We start from the raw sequence: 19,210 nt of genomic DNA, 5'->3' as shown, positions 1-19,210 counted from the left end.
CGGAACCCCCCCCCTGGATCCGCCAATGCATTGTGCACACTTACAGGGTCGGTAATTACATGCAAGAAGAACATAGGCATGACTTTGTATTTTAAAGTTTGTTCAAGCATCTGTACAAGTATCAACAGAACGCGCGTGCTTGTAACCAATGTGATGCATCCATATAAATAAATGAAATGCAAATGATTTGTAGCATACAGTTTTATATGAATAACAGTTCAAATCCACCCATCGGCCCTATGTACTAAACCTATACATGTATATATCTATACATATATAAATTTATACGATTGATTCACATGCTTCAACATACACGAGCTGAGCGAAGGTAAAGATAATACCTAGCTTATTGAGAAAAGGACTAAATTTATCAGGTCAGCAACTTACCTTATATTTCCCTTGTTGAGCCTCATTAGCTAAGTATGTCAATTTGGAATAGTCGATTGCATTTGGTGTCAGGGTAAAAGGTTCAGTGGTATTTTGATTTTTTCAGTTACCAATTCAGAGAGATTATGATTTGAATGATATTTTATAACTTTCATATGTGTTAAATCTATTTTTACAGTTGATTTGATCATCTGCAGTAAACTTTCCCTGGAGAAAAACAATCTTTGTAAAATTTTACATCCCCATAAATAGAACAGTCTTTAGTCATCTTTTATCGAAATGAGGGTTTTCCATACTTTCAAATTCCTCAAACTGTAGTGAAATTTTAAAAATACCAATTATATCATAAATATTTAATCAAACTATATGAGCAATAATCGGTAAAAATACAATGCATTCAATGATTTAACTGACATCGGCAATTTCGGACTTCTTTCGTGTATCGATGCGCATGAATACTAAAAAAAATCATGCAAGATTTCAGACCTTTGATGGCATACATGTCTAAAAGTATCTCTGGGGATTTAGATGTTTAGATATGGTTTAAGGAAATAGGAATATTAGTTCAAAATATTGAATATTTATACATTGTTGGTACGCGTGTAAAACATAGTGCATAATATTATATCTTCCGCCATTGTACAGACAAGAAGGACGAGCAGTGGTAGGGAATACATACAGTGACGAAATTGGGACGCATTTGCGATTACATGTGTTATACTTAAGTGAAGTGAATATTTTTGGATTATTCTGTGCTGGAAGTACTAGAAGATACTTTTTAAATCGTTTAGAACACGTTTTAATTCATAAATTGCCAGTAGTTTCGATTAATGTTTTTATAGTCTGTTCCATAGTTTTGAATCGGTGTTTTGTTAAAAAGTCGGATTCTTAGCACTATTTGGTGAGTTTTTGAATTAACTTTGTTGATAATTTAATCATCAAAATAATATGATTGATAATTTTATGATCGCATCATGAATTTGAGGATCAATGTCGATACATGAAGACATATTTTCTTTGGACTGTGGACATATTTGAAATTTAGAAGCTTGTTTAATTCATGTTTATAGTTATAGATATAAAATAGTTTTTTTTCTTGACCATATTCAGATATATCACGGATCATATTAAACGTGTTCTTTTATAGTGCGTTTTCAAGGAAAGGACAAAAACAGCATTAATTTGAAGTTCTATAGTCTGTTCTATTTCATTATTTCACGTGATTTTATAGTCTGTTTTAAAAAGTATGTTCTGTGCAACTTAAAAAAAATGCAGGCAGGTGTCTTCGAGTTAGGCAACTTGCAAACGTGTTTAGATTTAAAGGGACGTGAATGGAGAAATGTGTAACCGCTAAAACTAAATACTTTGAGTGGTAGTCAAAAATAAAAAACTAAAAAAAATTATTTGCATGGACCTTGTCAGTCTATTTCCTTGTCTGATTGATAATTTGTTGATAATTTTTTATGTTTCAGTGAGGCTGTGAAAGCAGCCTCTGCAATGAAAGTTTGTGGCTTTTGAAACCAAGAATAATGAGTTTCACAAGTGATGAGGTCAACTTTCTGGTTTACAGATACCTTCAGGAGTCGGGTTGGTAGATTTTGCCTCTTCCATTTTTTTATATTTACAAACAGGATGCTTTTTTTCTGTTCGAAAACTACCTTTCTGGTCAGGCACATTTTTTTTTTAACAGATATTAGCTGATTTATAATATTTTCTATTTAATGAAAAGGTTTTAAATTTGATTTTCATGAAATTTTGGTTAAAAAAATTAATTTCTTACTTACTGTTAGACCTAAAGATTAAATACCGGAGTCAGGAGAGGAAAAACAAATTCTTAAAATTGACTCAATAAATATTACCAGTTTTTAAACAGGTTTTGTTTCAGTGACTTTGAAAAAAAAGTTATGAAATTTCAGAAATAGGAATATTAAACTATGAAAGCAGTGTTGTCGTATCAGTCTCAAAGTTTATAGAATTTGCAAAGCAAAATTAAAGAGCCTGAAGAAGGGAGAGGATGTAGACTGTTGTTATTCATTGAAAGCATAATAGGAATCGAATCCAAACTACCGGTATAAACAAAACAATAACAGAATAAAAATGAGAATATCTACAGCTTCCACAGATTTGCATATTGTTAACACTTTGATATTTAAAGACAAATTGAGTTGCAAAGGGCCATTTAGGGCAAAGTTGATCAGTGTTAAACATTAGCAGTGCTGCATTCTAGGGTATGTAAGAGAGTTTCCTTGAATAATGCAAATATTTTTGTGTTTATGAAAACATGGTATTAATCCAAATTAGTCAACAGTTAATGGTTAAGTGGTTTTTCCTGGTTAAAATTGTATTAATTATATACCGGTATATAACTTTAAATGTGTTATTTACTAAAAATATATATATATAAAAAAATAATGGATACGGTTTTATAAGATTATTTCAGAGACTTAACTTTAAATAATTTTAAGTGTGTTATTTACTAAAAAATATCGATAACTAAGATAATGGATAAGATTTTATAAGATTATTTCAGAGACTTAATTATTAACTCTTGAAGTGGGGGTGGGGGGGGGGGGGGGGGGGGGGGGGGGACTGACTGGACTGACGTTGTATTTCTGTCATCTAATAGCATCATCATTTTGTTATGGAACACACTATAGTTTTAGAGACAATGTATGTTGGATGAATCATGGCAGAAAATTTTGAATGCCTCACAAAATTAATTTTGAATAAGCTTCTTAATATGTTACTTCAAACCGACCAATAGCTTTTTATTAGAAAATTCCTTAGCTACAAAACCTGCAGAGAGATGTTAATGTATTTCTGATACAGAGGAAATATGTAAAAAACAATCTTGAGGGTGCTAATGATAGCTCCTGAAGAAAGCTAATGATTGGATTTGATCTAATTGTATTTTTATTAAAATTTGTCGTATACAGTTACCGGCATGTAGTTATGTGAACATAATGGATACTAGTATACAATTTCCCTTGCAAGTAAACAAGTTTCTATGTCTACCAATTAGGGAGAGAGAGAAAAAAAATCAATGGTATTTTGCTGCCTCCACAGAGATCTAAATATAGCATTTCTCTTGGTTACAGGAGAGGGGGAGAATGCTTGGACATGCACAGAAATATTTTTAATAAATTGATTAATAAATAAATTAAAACATTAAATTGTAAATGTCTTTATTATTCTATTATATATTGTACTGAAATATTTGCTGCTGCAGCCTGCAGCTCTTGCTTTTTTTATTGTGTGTGTGTTTTTTTTCTCTGTCTTTAGTATTGATAAGTTGATATTATTATTGCATAGCGTAATCAGATACCTGAAATGCATTGTAAAACCGATATGCTTGTTTAGGGTTGTGATGACATAAAACTCAAAAGTAAATATTACATTTATTGACCTGCAAGAGGTTTTGTAGTAGCGTGCCCCTGAGTCAAGTCAGAAATATGGTTGATCAATGAAGTCACGAGTGAAAGATCATTGACCCTAGCTTATGCTGTGCAGGAAATGCATGTCACAGTTAATGTGTAACCTGTAACATTCAGTTAAAGCCGCCATGTTACACAGATATTTAATGGCTTGTTTTAAATGTCATTTCCAGTTCACTAAGCTTTTTAAAAAATCTTGTACAGAAAGGAATTTGAAAATATTACATTATAATACAATGCTAAACAAGTTTTGTAGCTATTTGACTTTAAATATTGGGCAGATCTTCTCAATCCAAATCATTGCATGTGTATATTTTAAAAAAAAAACTACATTGACACAATTTTTGTCTCATAAAATTTCTTGTCTATATATATTCCAGGATTTGTGCACTCTGCGTACACATTTGGAATTGAGAGCCACATCAGTCAGTCCAACATCAATGGAGCCTTGGTTCCACCTGCTGCTCTCCTCAACATCATCATGAAAGGCCTGCAGTACACAGAGGCTGAAATCAGCATTGGAGAGGTCAGACATTGTTTTAATTCATATGGATCCTGTGGTCTTTTACTAATCTGTGTTGAAGTGGGAAGCTTTTTTGTTTGAGGAGAACACATGAGACTGTCTGTTGAACATTAGTTGTAACCACGCCCTCTCACCAGTTACAAGGATGTGGGTTTGTTATGAAAGGCAAATATAAAGTGGGAGGGGGGATAGATCTATAACAACTGGACATGAATAATAAAACTAGAAAGTAATATCATTTTGCTTGGTTTAGATGGAGCATGTGATTAGGGAAAATTGATAATCTTTAAAGCTGCTTGGTCCGATTTTTTTGTTATTACAGTATCAAATTTTTTTCCGTACAAATCATTTATCTTACAAAGTTATGGACTTTCTCCTATACACCAGCAGAATCAGTCTCCTTTCAAAGTTAGAAATATTCAAAGTAAATGAAAATAATTTCTTTTTGGGCAAACAAAAACACAAACCAAAATGCATCACGGGAATGTTTAGAAAAGGAAACCGCTTGGTTTCGTCCCCCGAATGATTGGGGTTATTCAACCCGCATGCTATGCATCGATTGTAAAGAGAGCAGACTTCAGAAATATTAGCGAACAAAACAAACACATGTTTATTTGTAATTTGTCTGATCATTTCGACCTTTATTTAAAGCGATGTCAAAGTCGTAATGCAACCGTACCTGTCTCGTCGTCAGGGGTGAAATTTAACATGAGGCGAAATAATGCGGTACCTTTTAATGTCGTTTGTTTTGTTAGCAAATTTTGTACGTATTTTTCTTCATTGAAATTTAGCATAATTGACTGGAAAAACTACTGCAATGTCTATTATTATACTTATACTAAGCATAGCCATCGTTTAAAAGCGTGCATAAAATTTGATATAAAATCGGACCAAGCAGCTTTAAAATGGGCAGTGGTTTGTAGGTTGTTTTAATACTGTTTCACATTAACCAAAAGTTTCTATCATTTTAAGGAAAGGAATTATATCATCATTAATAACAAAGAAATTAATTATTTTGAATAATGAAACTTTAATTAGAAGCTGTTAAAATTTAGAAGTCAAATAAATTGATGAACTGACCCTATAGGGCATTAATTTATATGAAATTTAAATCATTGATATGATTGTATGTTTTGGAAATTTTAAAGTTGTGATATTAAATTCTCCTTTTTACATTATAATGTTTTGGGAGTTAACAAGTTTTACAAAATGCAACCTCATCAAAGAAAATCTTGGTACTATGCAATCAATTTGGAGTTTCATTGTACCACAGAAGAAAGTGGGAAAATTTTGAAATGACTAATTGATTACACAGACACAGATTAGAAACAAATTCAATGTGTTATTCACAGAAGAGCATTGCATGGCTATTTTCATTTGCTGCAAAGGGAGGGGTTAATGTCACTATGTGGTTTTTTCTCTCTATAACAAATGAACAAATCTCATTGGATACAGAAAGGTATTACATATATATTTACATTGAAGTTCTGACAACTTTGATTTTTTTTCTTTGTTAACTAAAATATTTTGTTTTACAATTTTTTTTTAATTTATGTATCACAAACCTTTTTATCCTTTTAAGATTTTAATTTTACATTTTAGTTACTTTAATAAAATTTACATGATTCCCATTTGAAATTAGCAGGGGGGGGAGTTAGACCCATTAGGACAGTTCCAGTTTTTCGTATTGTGTAAAAATGTGTACTTAGCTCAGTTAATTGAAAGAAATATGATGTCTTGGAGATAAGATGTGAAAAATTTGATCAGGTAGCACCAAGAGTTCAGCAAGATAAGAATTCCCCTACATGCCTTGTAATTCAAATGCAAAAGTCCTGGTTAGATAACCTCTGGGTTAGTCACTGATAAAGCCATTCAAAATTACAGTTTGTATGCAGTTTGCTTTTTATTACTCCACCCAAGGCTGTGATCTGCTTTATAAAGCTTCCTCGTTCCTTGATAATAAAATGCATAAATATGTCTGAACATGCATAGCAAAATTGCTTTTCATTAATGAACGGAAACAAGATCAATTATTTGACCTTAACATATTGGAATCTTTTGTGAAATTCATGCATATCTGAGAACAACTGTTTTTTTTGCATGATTGAAAAACACAAAGGTTTTTGTTCCAAGATTGATTTTTTACGGCAGTCAATATTTGCTTCTTACAGAATGGAAAAGCAAGAACTTTCATGTTTTTAGTAGTTATGACCATTATAAGTTAATAGTTTACATTACCAGTATAAAGTGTTATTGAGAATTTCCATGTAAATAATCAACATGAACCCATTTTAAATAATAAGTGCATCCTCAGAACATAACATAATTAGATGGTGTATTACTGGTGTATGCAATTCCAGACCCACTAATTTGAAGTCATTCAAACAATAGAATATTGACGCCAGTGATTAATTAGATTATTATTTTTAATGCTCCAAAATAAATACCATGACCTACATTTGTTCACTTTTATCTGACGTCGTAACTTTTTGTTTTTTGTATAGGATGGAGCTCAGGCAAAAAACATAGAAGCTTTGACTTTGATAGATGCGGTGATGCCTGATGTTGTGGAGTCTAAGAAACAAGCAGCTCAACCTGCTCCTAAAATCAAGACAGAACCTGCCAGCACTAACGGTGAAGAGGCTACGCCTGCAGAAATCGGTAAATAAAACAAGGCAACACTAAGCAGACAAAGGATTAATTCAGGTTGATAACAAGTAATGTCCACTAGGCAGAGTTGGCTCTGATAAAAAGCCAACAAACACCTGTGCTTTGTTGAAAAAAATAATAGTTATACAAGTTTTACTGTGACCTAGTTACATAAAAGGCAGGTATTTTTTTTATAATTGGAATCTGTCTGTACATGCCACAAAGGAAAAACTCTGCCTACGTTAATGGGGCACATGACTGTAAAGCTATTGCCTCTATTATCTTCACACTAAATGACACACAGGAAAACATTGCTATTTATTGCAGTTTATGCCTTGTGGGTTTTCTTGATAATCAATGTAGGCAATGTGAAGGTCGATTATTTGTGGTGTATTGATTTGCCAGCCTGGCAGCTAACAAGTCATAATAAATCCAATGTAGGCTGGGCTCAGATAACATCTGACAGACCTGTGCAGGTCTGACTCACTCTCCAGGGGGTTACAGCTACAGATATATCACTCTGGACCGGTCCATATTATGCTCATGGACATGAAACTGTTGACCTAGGCAAAAAAATAGAAAACTCTGAGATTTGTTGATTTGAAAGATAAACCAGGTTATTGGAAGCTGTATAGAATGAGATAAACATGCTGAGAACAATGAGAGCAATGTACTGTATGTTTTGAGAGTGACCTGGTGTTAACCCTTCAGGGGATTTCCTTGCTTTTAGAACCATTTTAACAAGAGCTTGGACTTTGGGTAGATGTGTCAAACAGCAATGTGATGTAGGCCTGTCTATTTCATTGCTGGCCATTCAGCCATTGCTCTTTGAAATCGACAAGATTTGTCTGGCTTTTGAGCTATGACTACGCAATCGGTGCATATTTCGCTTGAAACTGCGTCATTTTCAACTTGTTTTGACCCAAGAAATAGATAGCTACGTCCAACCGAAAGTCCAAGGACTTGTTAAAATGGTTCTAGCATTTTGGAGGATTCCTTTGTAAGCCTCTGGTGTCTGCATAAGTGGGAAGAGGGAACTGGTTTCTTAAGTTATAAAGATCAGCATTGACGTCAATAATCAGACATGTCCTTCACACAAAGAAAGGAAAATCGATAACGCTCTGACCCAGCTGGGTTTGTACTCTTGTCATAACTCAACAACAAGAAACTTGCTAATTTGTATTGATCTTTGCTCTGCCTCGTACAGCAAATAACATTCATCCTATTTGTGATAAACCAAGACTATACTATGTAATGACTTATGTGTCACCATTACGCGGCGAAGGACTTGGTAAAAGATACAGCAGCTCTTCTGAATGCTCATTGGCTTGAACTTTGTTGAACCTCTGTTCGTGTTCTTTATGTGTGTTTTGAATAAAGTATATATCATGTTGGCTTAGATCCAACAGATGATAAACGTGTAGCAAGAAAATTACCCTACATTCCTTTGTAATCTGGCAAACAACTTCCCTGCATTTACACTTGATCTATTTTAATCATGTCTATATATACCGTGAACATGTTGAAGAGTTCAATTGCACTGAGGTATTTCGGAATAATACATTCATATTGGCAATCTTCCAACATCTCTCTTATGTAAAGAAGATTCCATTATTTGATAGCAAAAGGGAATTCAGGTTGTGTGTGTGGACGGGTCTATGGGAAAATCAGATATAGGGGAAGTCAGGTTGTTGAACTGGTTGTGACACCTACACATGCAGTCAGCTACTATAGTCTGTTTCTCATTTTGTTGTGTCAGCGAAACTTCCAGAGTTGGGGAAATATTATAGTCTATTTCAGTGAATTGTAAATGAGTGAAGTTATAGTCTATTTCAAAATTATGTTTTTGATGGAAGTACAAAGAGATCAAGGGACATAATTCTTTTTCATGAATTTACAATCTGAACTCATTATTTCCTATTCAGCGAATCACACTGATGCTATGGAAGTGGAAGTTGGACAAGAGATTCCCACAAACAAAGCTACAGTTTTACGAGGACATGAGTCAGAAGTTTTCATATGTGCATGGAATCCCACCAATGATCTACTGGCATCAGGGTATTTAAATTTTTGTTTGTTGAAATCATGAAAAGTAAATATGTATATATATATTTTTTTGTTAAAGTATAATTTAAAAAAGGCTGATTTTAAAAAAAATAGAAATATTGAAATGAATCAAATTGATTTATGAAAATCATTCATCAACTATAAAAGTTGTAACTTTTTTTAGGCTGTTTCTCCATATTAGTGAGGTTAAGCATTTGAACGTGTACGTGTACGAGTACGTGTAAATAGGGGAATTCCCTAATTTAATGTGTAATACGTCATAATTTCTGCATGCCGCGTAATTCTACAAGTTGTACAAAACGTGTAAAATTAAAAGTACACGGAGGTGTAAACTTGTAGCATTTTTCAAAAGAAATACATACCTTGTGTATATCAAAAGTTGTTTTATGTAAAGCAGACGATAGGTTAAGGACGACTGTGCTTTTGGTTTCATCAAATTCATTGAATTATTTCATGAACAGTGAGAGTAAATTGAACATGTTGAAAATGTTAAATCTAATTATTTTTCACGTTCATTTACAAGTACAGTTTATTAAACATACGCTTAATTTTTGTACGTGTAAACATACTTGTAGTTCTAAACGTACCCGTAGACGTACACGTTCAAATGCTTAGCCTCTCTATTATTGGGGAAAAAATTTTTTGTAAAAAGGAAAATTTATCCAAAGTTTAATAACAATGATTAAGATCAACAAAAGTTATGTCAGTGTAATTCATGATATGTCTTATTTCTCTGCCACATTTATGAAGTTGTGAAAAATTTGCTCAGATCTGGGGATTCGACCGCGAGGATTTGGAACATGAATGACAACAGTTGCTACAGTGCGAATCAGTTAGTCCTCCGACATTGTATTCAGAAAGGAGGTACAGAAGTCCCTAGTAACAAAGATGTCACCTCTCTAGACTGGAACGTAAGTATCATGTATTGTCTGTAATTACATGGACATGAGAATTATTTTGCCAACAACTCAAGTATAAGATCAAAATTATAATGTAACCGCCTTTACAGAAACAAACTTCTTGACAGAAAAAACTTGTCTATGATTGAAAAAAACATTTGAACAGTGTAAATAATGATAATTTATTTATAGATCAACAATGTTTTATTTGTCTCTGAAACTTTTTTGAGGTCTCTTGATATCAGTGTTTTGTGATACTGGACATACACCAAGTTTTAACACACAAAAATTGAATGTCCTTAACATCACTATGCATTGTAGATTGTGTGTTTTGTAATCAACACAGAGGCAGCAACACAGAATATTGATTACGTAGTCTTTATGTGTAGAGATGTGTATTTAATTGGTTGGACAGGAAATACTGGTATTTACCACTGTTAAATCCCAGCACCGCTATTTCCTGTCCAACCCTGAATTGGTTGTGTTTTGCTGGGTGTAGTTCTGTGAGTGCTAGTATTGTTAATGTATGTAAATGTAACCTTTGAGACCTAGGAAACCAAATTAATAATTGTATTTTTTTATGGTTTGAACATATTTTATAATATAAAACATACACAAATGGTTTGAACTCAGGTTCTAAGTTCTAACAACGTAGGGGGTTCTTAACATGCATAACAATTCGCAAGTGTCTGTGTAATAGTTTAGAAAAAGTACAAAGAAATGCATATTATTAAAATGGTTAACTTACTGAAAAAATGTACATGTATTTTGTTTATTTGTTTTGCAGTGTGAAGGGACTTTACTGGCTACAGGGTCTTACGATGGTTATGCCAGAATATGGAGTACAGAAGGTAGTCACATCATGCATCAGTATATTAACAAAGGTTATCTAAAGGCAATAAAACAACCCCAAAGTTTGATTTTTGTGGTGGTTCATGCTGGTATGAAACTAACTATCATGGCAGAAAAATATGACTTGTCTGCTGATGTGGAATATGTATTTTATTTTGCAATAATGGCTACATTCATAGCCTGTTTGAACCACCAAAGCAAGCATTTAACTGTTCTTAGTCTCTCCTTAGTAAATTTTCTTTTAGTAAAACTGTGAAAGTATGTGATTTATTATTATTGTCAATCAAAACGTTAACCAAAAAGAACAGCTGTTTTACCATATATGTGAAGGCTACCATGGTAACTACTGGTACAGATACTTGGAAGTCTAATGGTCAGCAGGAGCTAGTCTAAGGAGTCCATACCCTCAATATAGCTTAGGTTTCAATCTATCAAGAAATAATCCATGCAAAGTCAACACCAAAAGTACAAAGAAAACATCAATGAACAATGTTTAAATTATTTATCATACCTACTTGAATTGAAGTTGACATTGCCTTTATAGCAAGGAATGCAAATAATCAAGCGCCAATATTGTTTAACTGGAGAGAGAAGATTTCAATTTTGTCGGTGTAGACCTGTATGAATTACAATCGGTTTTCAAAAGAAATAGACGAAAAATTCATTTTTAATAAAATATATAAATGTACATGCATATCAATCTTTCTCGGTGCTGGTATTGCAGAAAAAAATTATCAGTTAAAAAATATTATTAGTTGTTTCTCTTGATCTTTCTGAACTCGCTATCCTTTTAACTGTTGCAGGAAGACTAGTGAACACATTAGGGCAACACAAAGGACCAATTTTTGCTCTGAAGTGGAATAAACGAGGAAATTATATTCTAAGTGCAGGTGTAGACAAGGTAATTTTGCCTGGAATGTTTTTTACTTAAATTGTTTTCAAGAGAAAAGATTCAAGGAACATATTTGTAAAGTTGATATCAACCAAGCGAAAGAATAAAGTAGAGAAGGAGCTGTTTTGGCTGCAAAATAAGTTTTCAGAACTTTAATTCAATGAATTTTGAAATGGTTTTCATATAGAACATTAAACATCTTATCTTTTGTAAATGATTTCTGTTCAGCCAAATACAGCAGGTATATCACATCAAAATTTTGCCATAAAATGTCACAACAATGCTTAAGTTGAGTGCTTGATATTATTCACTTTTGGATTCAATTTCTGAAGATTTGACTTTTGACATGTTTTGTTTTGGAGTATTTTTTTGTATTTCGTGTATTTCCATTTTCACAGCTCGATTAAATATGTAGGTGTAGAATTTTTAAGATAAATAAACTAATTTGATTGATCTTAAGATTTTAGATACCAAAAACTATATATGATATTAGTCAAATTTGGCCCCCAAAATTCACTATTTTTAAAATGATTCAGGTACATTAATTTGTGGTGTTATTTTATAAAAGAGTTGACATGAAATATGTTTTTCACCTATTCATTTGATTTATATGCACTCACTGGCAGTATATGACGTCAGAAGTGACGCTATTTTTATAATTCAATCAAAATCAACCAAAAATTGACATTTTTCTTATCTTTTTTCGAATGGGAAATATAGAGCGACTCTTTGAACAAGAACGAACTTTTTGTCACTTATAAGTATTGGAAAGATTTGTGAAAATATTTTGTTTGTTCAAGTAGTCGCTCAATGTTTCCTTAAAGAAAAACTGCCTCAAAACAAGCCATTTTATGCTAAAAATGCAAAAATGGCGGGAAAAGGTATACTTTATGATGTCATATTTTTAAATTGTGGGCACTAAAATCAAAATGAAAATTATGAAAAAACTTCAAATGTATATTTGTACAACTAAAACAAAGAATTACAGTAAAATGACAATGTTCATTTTAGGGGGCCATTTTAGGCTCAAACCATATATAGTCCTTTTGTAATAATGAAAATAAAATAAAATAGTAAAACTACTGATGGAATTGACTTTTTTTTAGGATTATTGTTTGAACAATATCTGAACATAGCTGATTTAGAGTCTGTTGTAACTGTTAATCTGAAGGAGAAATCTCTGAAAAATACTTATAAGATAATGCCTGCTATTTAAGCCTGTTGACTTACAAGCAAATTAAAAAAAACATAAGAAACAAATATCAAGAAAAACAAAATTCACGGGCCATCAGATTTATTGGTAAATATTGAATAAATGATCTGCCAGAACGGATTGTTCTCATCCGACAAACATGTCGGCCTTATTTAGGTCAATTTTATCTTATGAATCAATTCCCAAAAACCATTGCAAAGTCTATGAATTTTTAATCGACCCTCATATGTAAATTAGTAAATTAATAATGTGTACAGGGCCATTGCCACCCAATATTGATTGTTAAAGATTGCCCTAATTGTGGTAAAAATGAAGTAACTTGAAATTTTCAGCCCCACTGTAAATGACGGAAAATTAGAGGAAAATAAAGTGGAGCCAGGGCTAAAATTTCTGTTCGTACAGTGTTCAAGATTTATATGTATATTAAGTTTAATTCACTCTCGTTTTCTTTCAGACCACAATAATCTGGGATGCTAGCTCAGGAAATTGTACACAGCAATTCGCATTTCATTCTGGTGAGTCATGCCTACCAAAGTCACATTGTTTTCACTTTATCTTTTCTAAAGATGATTCATTAATTAGCAAGTAGTCATTAGTTAAAAAAAGGAAATGAGAATTTACGATGTGAAGAAGAAGGTTAACACGTCATTATTATGTTTATCATCAACAGCCCCCGCGCTGGACGTGGATTGGCAGAGTAATGCTACATTTGCATCCTGCTCTACCGACCAATGCATCCATGTGTGTAGGCTAGGAATGGAGCGTCCAATGAAAACATTCCAAGGACATACAGTAGGATTTTGTTTGTTTATGCCAGACGTCTAATAGCACAACTGCTTTGTTTGATTCATCACTGTTGCTTCTCTAAACATAACTTCATTTATTTTGATCCCATAATGTATTGCAGAATGAAGTTAATGCCATCAAATGGGATCCACAAGGTCAACTTCTTGCCTCGTGCTCAGATGATATGACATTAAAAGTAAGGTTCCTATACATGTATTCATGCATGCATGTAATGGTGGTAATCTTTGAATAAAAATTACAGGTTATTGTTTCTGATTATTTTGCTTTGTGAGAGTAAGAGATTGGGATGTTGTAGATATGGAGTATGAGACAGGATCCTTGTGTGCATGATCTCCAGGCCCATAGTAAAGAAATCTACACAATCAAATGGAGCCCCACCGGGCCCGGCACAAACAACCCCAATGTACCGCTCATACTGTCCAGGTAACAAGTCTCACTGCTCTACCTGTAACTATTCATACAGGTCATATTCATCTCACAAACAACCCCAATGTACCACTCATACTGTCCAGGTAACGAGTCTCACTGCTCTACCTGTAACTTTTCATACAGGTCATTTATTTATCTCAGAGCTATGTAGTCCATTTTTTTTTATCATAATATGTTTCCATATATGTTGTAATTAATGGTATGCTTGTTGTTTTTCTTCAGTGCATCTTTTGACTCGACAGTGAGGTTATGGGAGGTAGAACAGGGTCGTTGTCTCCACACCCTGACCAAACACCAAGAGCCCGTCTACAGTGTGGCCTTCAGTCCCGACGGCAAATACCTGGCCAGTGGATCCTTCGACAAGTGTGTCCATATCTGGAATGTTCAGGTAACATGCTGTTTGCTTGTTGGTAGATCACATCTTTTTTGTTGCAAAGTTATCAAACCATTCATGATTTCACGTTGATGGTGTTACAAATTAAAACCTACAAAAGTGTTATATGAATCAGAAACAATGACATTGATGTTTATTTGTTTTCCAGAGTGGACAGTTAGTGCATAGTTACCGAGGGACAGGTGGAATATTTGAGGTGTGCTGGAATCATCGGGGTGACAAAGTAGGAGCCAGTGCATCAGATGGATCAGTAAGTCTATAAAAAAAAAATAAAAGAATTAGATGCCACTGGATTTTTTGCAAAGAAATTTATTTCTTTATTAAATGAAAGTTTAGTTTTAACTAGATCATGTCAACACCAAGATGTATGTACTTACATAGCTTCTTCATCTGTTCCAGGTGTTCGTCCTAGACTTGCGAAAATGATATTCCACAGTTAACCTTGAGACGTTCTTGAGTTAAATATTGTTTGTCTGTGATATGTGTTGATGGTGTGCAGTTGATAGACCATTGTCCTGCCTTCTGAAGGCACCAGCCAGCCCCAGAGAGAGGCTCAGAGCCCCGCCCACATCATTACAGCACCGTGTCACACCCAAGCTGTCCAATGCTTCCCTCTCAAGCATTCAGTCCACTGACCAATATAGAGGAAGGGAAAGATGACAAGATCGTATTGTGAAGAAACTACATATTGTTCACATTACATGTGTGTGTATATATATATACTAATAGGTCTATATTAGTTTTCATGGGAAAATTGTTAAAGTAATATTGATCTCAGGTGTGTAAGTGTTTGTGTATAAGTGTTTTGATTTGAGTGTTGTCATCTTTCCACCTCACAGAAAGTGCTACTTTTATACTAATATACAAAAAAGAAAAAAAAAATTCATGTTATTAATTTTGTTGCTTTAGAACTTGGGAAAAATGACGAATTGAAATGGCTTTTTTTACTGTCAGAAAAGGTATACAAAGGCTGTATTTTAAACTATACTAGTATTTGGTTTTTGTTTTCTTGAGACATTAAAACCACATCTTGTTTATCATAAACAAAAGGTTTTGAACAATAACAAATAACTAGGTGTGCATTATTGATACGCCTTTGTTCAAAAGCTGTATTTCACAAGATGACTGGTTTTATGGAGATGGCAGCTATGTCATTTTTAGTTCTTTATGTAGTCATTATTTGTATTCTTGTACCAAAAATAAAAACATGCAGAAAATAGATAATTACAGTATGAGTAAATAGATTTAAAAGTTTTATGGAATTAAAAAAATTAAAAAGTTGTACGTGTATTTTAATTCTGTATGAACCTTATTTTTATTCTGTATGAACCTAAAAATTATCTGGTGATATCATTAAAACTATGTCTGTATCTTTTTAGAGAAGGTAAAAATTGAGTAAATCTTTAATAATTTGATCATGCCAGTGTTTATTAAAACTCTGTGCCAAGCTTTGGTATGTACCTGTAGAAATATTTAATACAAAGTGGTAGTTGTTGCCCTGATAAAAGATATCACTCTGTACTGTGTGCATGAATCTTGTTATTGTAGATCATGTATGTACTAGGGCGTTTCATTTGTCAAATACAGAGACAATTTGTCAACATATCTCTTGTTTGTTCTCATTGAAAATCATATTTTGCATACAGGTTTCAGGATAACAGCACTACATGTATCAAAAACATTTTGAAACAAAGAAATGTTTACCGTAATACTCATACAGTAAGGCAAAAGGCTATAAAATTATTGCACTATTCTAGTATATCGAATGCTATGTGCGACCAGCATGTTGATGGCATCATTAACATTGTAGATACATGTATTTTGGTTCAAACAAACTGCAAGATGTACAGCAAAAATAACAAGCTAATAAATGTTGGTAATTATAGAGATGGAGTGACCAACTCATAACAAGAGGGTGACATATTTGTCGTATAATACAATGTTTATTTAAATTTTCGGAGTTTATTTAAAAAACTTTCTGATTATCAATAAGGACAAGTGAATGAACTATGGCACAGGCACTTTATTCTCAATGTTTTAATACAGTCCACATACCAGTAACATCAATAAACAAACTTCAGAGCTATCTCAATGATCTCCGATCCTTAGCAATGTTCATATCTGTACCATAAATCTGCCTTTTATATAGACAAATTTATTGCCTTTTATGTAGACAAAGAACTATATATGATAAGAGTTAAATTTGGCCCCCATAATTCGCCATTTTTTAAGTGTTTCGGGTACAATAAAATGTTAACTAATTTTTTAGAAGAGTTTATATAAAATATATCTTTCATCTATTTATTTGATTTGTTTGCACTCACTGGCAGTATATGACGTCAGAAGTGACGCCATTTCTATAATTCAATCAAAATCAGCCAAAAATTGACATTTTTCTTATCTATTTACGAATGGGAAATATAGAGCGCATGCTTTAACAAGGAAAATATTTTTGTCACTTATTAGTCTTGGCTAGATACATCTCTGATTAAAATATTTTATTTGTTCAAGAATGCGCTCTATGTTTTCGGAAGGAAAAAATGCTTGAAAACAAAGCTGTTTTACGCTAAAAATGCAAAAATGGCGGGAAAAGGTTGTCTTTACAATGTCATCATTCTAAATTGTGGGCACTTTAACCAAAATGAATATTATGTAAACACATCACATACATATCTGTACTAAGAAAACAAAGAATGATAGTAAAATGATAATGTTCATCTTTTAAAGGGGCCATTTTAGGCCCTTATCATATATAGTCCTTTAATAAGTCTTGGAGTGTTTATATAACGCTAAGCCATTCAATGTACTGGTTGGCCTAATGGCTCCACAGAGACTTAATGCCTAGATGTAAAAGGGTCCGAGCCACCCACTGGTACAACTTTTTTCTAATTGGATCTCAACCTGAATTCGTTATTAAGGTGGCTCTATACACCACTTTTTGATGACGCAGTACGCAAAAAAGTAAATCTGGAAACATGCATTTCCGGTACTGGCTGATTTAAACTGAGGTGAATTGTATGGGAACCGCTATTTTGAAAAATTTGTTAAATGGATAGATTTAATTTGATAATTGGAAAATTCATTACTTACAAGTAATGTGGTATGTGACACCTTCACGTTTTGTGGTATTATTTATCGAAATAAACAATAAAATCAAGTATAAATTTTTAAAGAGTTTCTTTAGCATCATCGATATGTTACACCGTAGCGCAGTGGGTCAGTGGGTTCACTACAAACCAGTAGATCATGAGTTCGATTCCCGTTGAGAACAATAAATTTTTTAACTTTCCAAAAATTTCTAAAACGTATTTTTTGGTTGAATACAGTGAAAGAAAATTCTAAACAGGTGAAAATATTTCAATTATAATATACTTTAATGCACATTAATATCGACACCTAACGGGGATGAGAGGGTTGCTTTGAATTTCTCTCAGGTTGGGATACATAAATCCTATTAGCCTAGTCAATGTTCCCCTTTATTTATTTGACTTAGTTTTGCATTAAGGCAAATATATTCACTTATGCAGGGCAAAGTCTATAATGAAATATGTATGTATTTATCATTCCAACATTATATTTAGGAAATTTTCTTCAACTCAGAAATGAAAAGTCCCCAAGGTGTTTGGGCCTTGGGACTTAGGAACGATAACCCTTACATGAGGAACTTTCATACCAAATAAAATTTAAAATATTTTTTGTGTTTATTTGCAATGGTTTTTATTCAATTTTTTATGTCACATTTATTAAAATACATTTTCTTATAACATCAAGCAACTTTTTCAGATGATTTGTCAACAGAGTAAGAAAATATGAAAAATTATGTTTTGGGGAAATACTAAAAAAAATTGCAATAATAACGTTTTTGAATGTTAAGAAGTGTTATATTTTTTTTATGTGTCTGAAGGAAATATCCATCATATGACAAAATAATTTCTCTCAATTTGTTGATAGCTGTCTTTTTAAAAAATATTTTACAAAATCACGAAAATACATTAAAAAATTCTTTAAAAATACCTATAGTATCCCTATCGTCATTTTAATATTTGATAAGTATATGTTTTGTGGTCTTCTATTGAAAATTGGAATAAACTGTGGGTGTATAGAGCCACCTTAATTCCATTTTATTCATCATGGCCAAAATTGCAATAACTTTGTAAAGTGCATGGAAACCATAAAAAAAAGTTTTTTTTATTTTATTTCATTAATAAAGTTTGAAGGAAAAATAACATTTTTTATGATGAAAAAAATACTTTGAGGCTTAGAATCGGAGAACCATAAAAGCTTCATCAACTGATTTGCTAATGATGAACTGTCACATATGGAGTCAGGCTCTTAACATGTAAATGGTACATTAAAATCCCGCGAAAATTGTCAAACTTTACCCAAAACAAAAATTCCCACTATTTACAGGACATTTGGGGCCAGGTGTGTACATGCAGTGCCGGTGGTAACAAAAAGACAAAATTGGAATGTACTGTATATATGCTAATGTATGCAACAGCCAGTGGACCCTTCTGGAAAATTATTGAGCACATAAGGAAAAATAAAATGTAATACTTGTCAATCAACAAATACACGTAGCTGCAGAACTGTATAGTAGCTCCACAGGAAATTGGGGTTGACGTACAGACCACCATTCTGCAGTTATCAAACAAAATGAAAAG

General features: G+C 32.8%; 1 protein-coding gene across 2 annotated transcripts; it reads left to right on the top strand.

The window, feature by feature from the left end:
* Positions 1 to 1,001: 1,001 nt before the first annotated feature.
* LOC105333476 (F-box-like/WD repeat-containing protein TBL1XR1) lies at positions 1,002 to 15,185 on the top strand. Of its 2 annotated transcripts, XM_011436473.4 has the most exons (15): positions 1,002 to 1,288; positions 1,860 to 1,974; positions 4,202 to 4,347; positions 6,849 to 7,005; positions 8,919 to 9,051; positions 9,830 to 9,971; positions 10,747 to 10,810; positions 11,615 to 11,712; positions 13,371 to 13,431; positions 13,587 to 13,708; positions 13,824 to 13,898; positions 14,019 to 14,146; positions 14,375 to 14,540; positions 14,695 to 14,796; positions 14,946 to 15,185. In XM_011436473.4, the coding sequence occupies exons 2-15, from the start codon at positions 1,917 to 1,919 to the stop codon at positions 14,970 to 14,972; spliced, it is 1,479 nt and encodes a 492-aa protein (XP_011434775.1). In that variant the 5' UTR covers positions 1,002 to 1,288; positions 1,860 to 1,916; the 3' UTR covers positions 14,973 to 15,185. The 2 variants fall into 2 exon arrangements, 1 of the variants encoding a protein (XP_011434775.1); XR_010708923.1 differs by lacking the exons at positions 14,695 to 14,796; positions 14,946 to 15,185 and having other exon boundaries at positions 14,019 to 14,235; positions 14,375 to 14,513.
* The last annotated feature ends 4,025 nt before the right edge of the window (positions 15,186 to 19,210 follow it).

This window comes from Magallana gigas, chromosome 8 (assembly GCF_963853765.1).
Source record: "Magallana gigas chromosome 8, xbMagGiga1.1, whole genome shotgun sequence".
NCBI classification, from domain to species: Eukaryota; Metazoa; Mollusca; class Bivalvia; order Ostreida; family Ostreidae; genus Magallana; species Magallana gigas.
The sequence above is the reverse complement of the archived record's forward strand: the minus strand, read 5'-3'. Positions and strand labels throughout refer to the sequence as shown.